This window comes from Aplysia californica, unplaced genomic scaffold, assembly GCF_000002075.1.
Source record: "Aplysia californica isolate F4 #8 unplaced genomic scaffold, AplCal3.0 scaffold00188, whole genome shotgun sequence".
In the NCBI taxonomy this organism is placed as follows: domain Eukaryota; kingdom Metazoa; phylum Mollusca; class Gastropoda; order Aplysiida; family Aplysiidae; genus Aplysia; species Aplysia californica.
Genome location: NW_004797458.1, coordinates 135806 through 144888, shown reverse-complemented (window position 1 = coordinate 144888; position 9083 = coordinate 135806). Strand labels below are relative to the sequence as shown.

Sequence of the window (9083 nt, the reverse complement as noted above, 5' to 3'; positions counted from 1 at the left end):
CCAAAAGTATTATTTTTTCTTAGAAAAACCAAAACTCAAAGGCATGGACGAAGGGGTATGTGTAGTAACTGTACTGTTACATATTCTCATCTCTCTCTCTCTCTCCGTTTCTCCACTGGTTTGTTTGAGCTGTTTTTGTGGTGTGGGTGTTTTTTTAAGCCTATCACAGGAGTGTGTGTCCATGGCGCTCAGGAGCATTCAAAATTCCAGAATTCAGTATCTCAAAAGTTGGCAAGCCTGGGTATGTTTGTGTGATGAAACATCAAATGGATGTGCCTGCATCTAATACCGTGTGCCCATTGCATTGGCAGGATATGGTCGGGTCATGTCTGTTTGCTAGCCTGATTGAGGGCGCAAAGTGGCTATCGTGGCACAAACCTATCTCCCGAGTTGTCGCCCCAAAAACAAACGAGTTTGTTTTCAGGCGACAAGTCAGGCGATTGACCCTTCCTGACCCAATCGCATTCCATCCACAATGTGCTCATGGTATTAACAATAAAGACTTGGGTAATTAAAATATCGTATCTTATTGCATCTTTGTTGAACAGAGGAGGGTATGGACATAGACATACCAGACGGTGTGAAGGAAGAGACCGTAGGGGGTCCCTCTCAACATGTCAACCCGGCACAACGCAAGGTCAAATCCGAGGAAATCCCGACTGTGATGAGTGTCCTGGACAGTGCCCCCAACTCTGGTAGGCTTGTGTCTCACTGTGTGTCGTTCTCTTCTGTTCATAGCGACTGTGTCACTGTGTGTCATTTTCTTCTGATCTTGAGATCAACTGTGTCACTGTGTGTCGTTCCCTTCTGTTCTTAGCAACTGTGTCACTGTGTGTCGTTCTCTTCTGTTCTTAGCAACTGTGTCACTGTGTGTCATTTTCTTCTGATCTTGAGATCAACTGTGTCACTGTGTGTCGTTTTCTTCTGATCATAGCAACTGTGTCACTGTGTCATTTTCTTCTGATCTTGAGATCAACTGTGTCACTGTGTGTCATTTTCTTCTGATCTTGTCTCCTCTGTCTATGTGATCAACTGTGTCTCAATCTCCTCTGTCTATGTGATCAACTGTGTCTCAATCTCCTCTGTCTATGTGATCAACTGTGTCTCAATCTCCTCTATGTGATCAACTGTCAGAATGCTGGTTATGTAGCTATTAAAATTAATACATGATTATAGTTAACAATTGTTCATTTATTATCTATTATCTATTTGTGGTGGCCGAATGTTGCTATTCAAAAGGTTTTTTAATGGCTGCATCGATCGACATGCGGTTTTCGACCAAAAATTCTTTAAAATATTATCCAGATCATGGCGCCCTTGGTTTTTTCAGTTTTGAGACAGTTTTGCTGCAAAAAGCTAAATTTCTTTATTTCGCCGATCGCTTTTGTAGGCCTACGCTTCTGTCTCTGTAATTTTAGAAAATCCGGAAGTGATATTTCGCGAGGCGCATTTTGTTTTGAGAGTATAGATCTAGACCTAATTTTTTGCATCTCTCAAGATTTATAGCCCCATTCCAGTAGAGTGTAAATATAGTAGGCCAATGACTTTTAGTTGATATTAAAGCACCAATCATTCCTTTCATTGAAAGGGGGCCCAGCTAGTTATGATATATATTTGTGTGACTGTCTGTCTGTTTATGAGTGTAAACATATTATATTATGTGTATTAACATTATTGTTGGTTTTGTTAAATGTTGCTTTATGCATGGTCGAGAAAATGAAAGTTCGGTTTCAGAACTTTGGAACACATCACATTTTTTTCTTGGGATCCTTCCACCCTTCTTTTCGGGGGAGTTATACTGATAGATCATGTATAATGGTAGTGTTGAATTCTGTCCCTCTGTCAAAATAGTATCTTTTTGCTAAGGCATATTTTTAGTATTTTGCCGTCTTGATCAATGTAACGTAATGTTAAGAAAGGGGGAGTGGGAAGAGAATGAGAGAAAGGGGGTGAAAGATTAACAGCAATTTGAACAATATTCTTTGTATTACTGTTAAGTGTATTGAGCACTTTTTAAAACTTGAAATGTACTATATAATAATATGTGTAATTTTGATTTATGTTATTGTTATGACTTTCCAGAAAAAGGCGAGCTTGTGTTTATCCAGTTCCCAGACACACTCCCTGGAATCCCCGTGTTGTCTGACGACCGGCCCAAGACGTCCACCGGCACTAGCAAAGAGGATGAGGTAATGTTGTCTGGCGTTACTTTTATCTCACTGAGGATGAGCTTCCGAGGCATTATGCTGTACTTGGTCGTCTTGGGCAGTTTAGGTAAACAGATAAAAATGAAGAAAAAAGGCAGTCCCTTTTGAGGCCCCAACTGGGGGTAGTTGCAGACTTAGGACTGTTGTAAGACCCATTAAGATTGATTTTTCTGTTTGTTTGGATGGGGTTTATTTTTTCTTTTGGGAAAGGGGGGGGGGGGTATTGGGTCTTTCATCGGGCAATCAATGAGAGATTTGTGTGGTCATCCTGGACAGGTTTTTAGGGCTGTTTGGTCAATCAAATGCAACGTTTGCATTAGACAGGTGATTTGCTTGGACAGTACCATTATATCTAAGACAAAATACAACAGATAGAGTGGGAAGTGGTTCTTGTCTTGGTCAGGTGGTCACTAGAGCAGGTTCAACTGTTCCTGTCTCAGGATTGCAGCGTCTTGTTGCTGTGTGTCTGGCTGGGATGTAGTAGCTTACATACTCCTCATCAGTTTGAGTGCTGCGAGAGAAGATGCTGACATATGTACCGTGTAAGCCTTGTCTGTATTCCATATGTGCCTGTGTCTTTGTTTTCCAGCTGTCAAAGTCTTTGTTATCCCCCGGGGCAGTGCCACTGACTGAAGTGTCTTTAGGCCATTCCCAAAGGGGGGACATTTCTCGTTCAAGCAAAGTAGAATTGTAAATGGGCTGACTCATGTCAAGCTCATAACTGTACCTGATCTACAACAGGGAACTGCTGCTTTTTCTTTCCTCATCCTTACTATTGTCATTTTCCTCTACTTCTTTTGTATGTTTGTCACTCTCTTGTGACCTGCTATTTCCGGGGTGCATTGATAGTCGAAGCAGACTTTGTGCTGTTGAAGCTAGAGAGGTGAGCAGAGTAAGTCTGATTCCCTGTAAAGACTTCTTTGTTGACACCCACCCCTTGGCACTCATATGACCTCATGCAGTTGCGAGCGCCGTAAAACCCTCTACTATAAGAAAAAAAAGTCTTTGTCAAAATAAATTTACTCGTCATCAGTTTGAGTACTGTGAGAGAAGATGCTGACATATGTATAAATAAGCCTTTGTGTGTATTCCATATGTGCCTGTGTCTTTGTTTTCTAGCTGTCAGAGTCTTTGTCAAAATAAATTCATGTTTTTGATAGCAAGTTGTCAAAGTCTTTGTTGAAATAGAAGTGTTTTTATTTGTTTCTAGTTGTCAAAGTCTTTGTCAGAATAAATTTGTGCTTTTATTAACAAGTTGTTAAAGTCTTTGCGACTTTGCCGGTGTCGATTAAAAAGTTTGCATTTTTGTTGTTTAACTTTTGAAATGATATAACTTGTTTGTCAGAATAGATAATTATTGTTGTTATCTAGTTGTCAAAGTCTTTGTTGAAATAGATTATTGTTTTTGTTGTTATCTAGTCGTCAAAGTCTTTGTTAAAAAATGAATTTATGTTTTTATTAACAAGTTGTTAAGTCTTACCGACTTTGACTTTGTCGGTTGTTTATCAACTTTTGAAATGATATAACTTCTTTGTCAGAATAGAGAAAATTATTGTTGTTTCCCCCCCCCCCCCCCAGCTGTCCCAGCGACTAGGCCTGTGCCAGCTCAAGGACTGCAGCGAGGGTTACGTCGGGAAATTGAGGATCCGCAAGTCGGGCAAGGCCGAGCTGGTTCTGGAGCATAACACCATGGAGGTTTTGGCTGGGCTCCCCGCGAACTTCCACCAGGTCGGTGCAGCGTCGGTGGGGTGCTGTTTGTGTTTGGTTGATGGCATATTGGCAATGTTCTTGCTTTCTGTCTGTCTGTCTCTCTCGCTGTTTCTCTTTTTCTCTCTCTTTCTCTCTCTCTCTCTCTCTCTCTCTCTCTCTCTCTCTCTCTCTCTCTCTCTCTCTCTCTCTCTCTCCTTCTCTCTCTCACTCCTTCTTTCCTATCGAACACCTATCGTCTTTGTCTCCCCTTCTTCTTTTTTATGTTTGTTACTCTCTTGTAACACCTCTAATCTACTGGCGCTCATATAACCTTATGCAGTTGCGATCGCCGTAGTACCTCTACTAGAACTTTTAAAAACATCTATCGTCCTCATCTCCCCTCCTTTTTTGTGTATGTTACTCTCTTGCAACACCTCTATTCTTCGGCACTTATATGACCTTTTTGTGTTGCAAGTGCCGCAAAACTCTTACTAAAACTGTCTTGTTGTGTTGGTCCCCAGGAGCTGGTCTCCATCCACACAGATTCGAACCCGGGCCAGATGGTGGCGCTGGGTCAGGTGAGCCAAAAGCTCATCGTTGCTCCGGATTACAACTCCTTGTTACAGGAGACGGAGCGCTTTTGACAGAGATGTTGTTATGTGTGTATGTGCGTGTGTGTGATTGGGCGCTTCTGACTGGGATGTTGTTGTGTGTGTGTGTGTGTGTGGAGCGCTTCTGAGTGTCATGTTGTTGAATTGTGTGTGTTGCTGAAGAAAGTTTGCGAGTGTGTGCGTCCATGCAATAGGCTTCGCTCCCAATGATTCCTGTCTGCCATGTGGCACAAGTCCTGACGACCTGCAGCACACAGTGTATGAGTGCCCGCACGGGGATGCACATTGAGGCCCGCTCATGGAGAGCAACGCGAGACCAGACGTGGATGTACTCTGGACGAGGCCTGCACGAGGTTGCCTCTTATCTGTCTGTTTGTAGCAGACTGCGGCCCTCCTAACGGAGGCCAGCCAGAGGAAGGAAGGAAGGAAGGAGTGTATGTGTGTGATTGGTGGGCGCTCTGGTGTGGTTTGCTCCTTCTTTCCTATCAAACATCTATGGTCCTTATCTCTCCTCCTTTTCTTTGTTCCGTATGTTATAAAGCCCACTGATCACTTTTAGTGGAAGTGCTCCATGTAAGTGAAATTTGTTATTATTTATTATTATTATTGTCTAGTAACACCTCTGATCTTTGACATCACCTATGTGACCTATCTGTGTTGCAAGTGCTGTAAAACTGTGAAACTGTAAAACTATGAAACTGTAAAACTGTGAAACTGTAAAACTGTGAAACTGTAAAACTCCTACCAAAACTTTGACAGTCATGTTGTCGAAAAAATGTGTGGCTGAAGAAAGTTTGAGAATGTGTGCATGTTTGTGAGCGTGAGAGTTGATTGTAATTTTATACCTGCGTGTTGGTATATATATAATATATATATATATATATATATGCAGTGTCCGGTGTTTTAGTTTTAACATCTAACTCAAAATATTCCACAGGAATTTGAGTGATTTAAGTGGTCTAGTCCTTTTGATTTTCCAGTAATAAAAGTATCTGTGCCATTGATATATATGGCTTACTCTCAGAGGTGGACATTAGAGAGCAGGTCTTGGGCCACAGGGTGAACTGTTGCCGTTTCTATCTCCCATTTGCCAGTTGTAGGTTTTACTTCTTGTGTCATGTAGTGACTCACACACGCCATCTCTGACTGGTTATAATAGTGGTTAAGCTCTCAGACTCGCGATCGTAAGGTCGTTGGTTTGTATCCCATCAGGGGCCCCATGTTGTATCCTTGGGAAAGACACTTTACACAAATTTTCCTCTCTTTACCCAGGTGGGAATGGGTACCCAACTATAGACTGCGAAAGATTTTGTCAGTTTGTTAGTGTTTGAGCGCTTAATTAGCTGCTTGCACTGTATGCTTCCCGGAAAGCTGAGAATGTTTCTGTGTGTTCTATGGTCTGCTTGGGTAATGATATAGTGTAGAGCGCATAGAGCTTGCTGTAGAGCCGGGATATGCGCTATACAAATGCTATTTATTATTATTATAAACGTGCAGATTTAGCGAATAAATCGGGAATTTACGAAGCTGTTTGGATTTTGCACTGTAAATAAAAAGTCTTGATTCAAGATGTTATAGGCAATATCCGTAAATTTGGAGCCCCCCTGCACGCATTTCGGTTGGGTCAGAAAAGTTCAAGACTTTTCATAGCCAGTGGTGCCTCTGAATATAGAACCCTTTTTGGGACTGGGTAGTCTCGAGAAAAGTCCTTTCCTCTCAGACAAAGGGATATGGTTCACGACGGGTGTGTGGGGGATCGCTCTGAGGTTTTCTCTGAGCATTTTACCCCCCACCCATCCTAAACAGAAAAGTGGGAAGACATGGAATGATGTCAGGAGGCAATTTCAGGACAGGGAGGGGTGGAAAGTGTTTGTTCGTGGCCTATACCCTCCCTGATCCAGGGTGAGAAAGGCAATGATGATGACCCACCCATGGCATGTGGAATCTCCAGGTCAAATGCGCAAACTTTTCAGATGCAGATGAAACATTTTTTTTGAGATCCCTTGTGCCATATATAACGATATATTGACAGTTGGTCAATAGAGGTGTCTTGTGAGCTTTGTGTTGTTTTGTTCTGTCCTGTCGTTGCTTGAGCATCATGGAGGCTTCTATTAACCCTATCTGTACGCCCTGGGGTCATTTTGTACCCCCGGGGTTGTATTCTTCTCATTTTAGAATACTTCTAGAGCGAAGATCTCTTTGAAGCTTTCAGTATTTCTCAAAAAATCATTTTGACTGATTGCTATGCAAAGCGTAGGGATCGCATAAATGAGTAAATTTCCTCTTCGGAAAGTGGTGGCACGGAGTTCCCCACGTCGTATGGATACGATAGTAAAACATGATGTACAGATAGGGTTAAAGTGTGTAACTGCATACATAAGGCAAACTCTGATGACAGAATTTTTATTATTTTGCTTTACAGCTTGATTTTAACAACCGGGTGTTTGGCAGACACTCTAGTCGTGTGGTGTGCTTCTTCTTTCCTTCCAAACATCTATGGTCCTTTTCTCCCCTCCTTCCTTTCTTTGTGTGTTACTCTTTAGTAACTCTGGCACATATAATAATATAACCTATTTGTGTTGCAATTGTTTTAAAATTCTTACTAGTATTTAGTAGTAGATCTATTACTAGAGAACAAAAACTCTTTTTAATGAATTGAAAATTGATGCTACATTCCTGTGAGAATGATCAAAAGGTTGAGATTTTGAATTGTTTGCTGTGCGGTGCTTGACTGTATTATTGCTGAATGAAAAGAGATGTTGTGGATACATGTACAATAGAGGTGGGCAAAATCCGAATTAATATCCGGATAATCGGATAATCCTCAATATGTAGCCTACATTATCTGAATTCAGACTCCTAAGTCTCTCTCCTGACCAGTTTGGCGAATTGGGTGCACCCATTTGTTGGAGTGAGGCTAACTCGTTTGTCAAAGTGGTTTTAACCCATTTGCCGAACCGGTTCATAACATTATTTACTGAAGAGGTGCACTAACATATTATCCGGATTTTTCCTAAAGCGACTCATTGCCCAGCCCTAATGTACAAGTTCTGCTGTTGTGTGACAGATTTTGAGGAAAACACTTCGCTCCTTAGAATTACCAGAACAAAGTTCTGTCTGACATTTTGGCTGTTTTGAGCTGCTACAACCGTGAGGTCAGAAACCAAATGTGAGGCAGCGTGGTGGAATCAGGCTCTCGTCAAAATAATTAAAGTGAAGAAACTTGCATTTTTCCACAGGTTTGTGAATTTTTATCAAATTTTCGCTTTTTGGCTGAACACCATTCACGCCCGTTAAAGAACTCATTTCTGTGTGGATTTTTCTGAAAAACGTTCATTAAATTCACAAAAAATGTAAATTTTCAGTTACCATGGACTCTTAATCTAAGGAAATAACTAATCTTTGGCGGCCATTTTCTCACTAACTTTACCTCTGAAAACAGGTGACCCCCACCTCCTTTATTTGCAAATATCTCAACTTGTATACAAGATAAATGGATACTTTTTTCATGCAAATAAAGACAAGTGAACAAGCTTTAACAATAACTCTACATGCCTCAAAATTGACGAGAGCCTGATTCCACCACGCTGCCTGTCAAATATTCTATCTGCTCTATCATAATCGTAAGATTGTTCGGAGTCGCTATCAAAATATTCAAAAAATGTTGTGAAACTCAAAATTTTTAATGTCAAATTTCTCCCAACTAGGCACTGAGCAGATAGAGCTTGTGTAATTCTAGGCTAGCGACTTCTTCAGATTGCAGTGTTGTGAGCTCAAGTTTGAGCTGTACATTGGAAGAAAAATTGTTTACCATATGAAAAAGATTGTTGTAGAAGTGATTTTGTTGAGAGTTCTTGTAAGATTGTGTGATGTTTGGTACAGTTGTTGTTTTGTTTTTTTCACATGCAATTATTCCCTCTGCCCCCAGTTGAAATTGGAACTATATACGGGACTGTCGATGCTGTGTAAGATGTTTGTTTGTTTGTTTAGGGTTTTACGGCGCTCGCAACTGCATAAGGTCATATGAGTGCGCGGACACACCTAATACTTTTTCGTTGGTAGGAAATTTTGAATTTTGCCCGGGTGGCGGCCGAAGCCTACTCTTATCGATTTTAGACCACCAAGGGATCTTTAACCTGCGCAACTTGCACACGGGCCCTCTGAGATTTTTTGGCCCTTGTCCGAGAAGGCTAGGTGTAGATCTTTCCTACCAGAAGATCAGGGGTGTGGCTGAAAGACAGCAGTAAGGAGGAGCCAAGGAGTAGCAGTAGAAAGGCTGCAGAAAGAGTCAGGAGCCCAGAGGAGGCGGCAAAAGAGGTGAGGGGGTGGGGGCAGAAAGTGGAAATGAAAGCAGACAACAGAACATTGCTAGAGAGCAGAAAAGGAGGTGAAAGGAGAACATTTTAGAGAAGAAAATTTTTCGGTCGCTACCCGGATTCGAACCCGGGACCTTTGAATGAGAGGCCAACACCTTAACCTCTAGGCCACGAGAGCCCCCAGCCTCTGTTTGATAATGGCATGTGTCAGTCCTACTTATCCGTTGCCAGCAGTGCTTGCATTTCATGGGACCGCTGTT

At 41.7% G+C, this 9083-nt stretch overlaps 1 protein-coding gene across 1 annotated transcript in view; it reads left to right on the top strand.

Moving 5' to 3' along the window:
• LOC101861890 (DNA-directed RNA polymerase III subunit RPC4) overlaps positions 1-5784 on the top strand; it is a 13465-nt gene extending 7681 nt beyond the window's left edge. The window contains exons 7-10 of the mRNA XM_005098622.3: positions 549-695; positions 2083-2189; positions 3786-3935; positions 4418-5784. Coding sequence (XP_005098679.1) covers positions 549-695; positions 2083-2189; positions 3786-3935; positions 4418-4540 — 527 coding nt within the window. The 3' untranslated portion in view covers positions 4541-5784. The remainder of the gene's footprint in view (positions 1-548; positions 696-2082; positions 2190-3785; positions 3936-4417) is intronic.
• The last annotated feature ends 3299 nt before the right edge of the window (positions 5785-9083 follow it).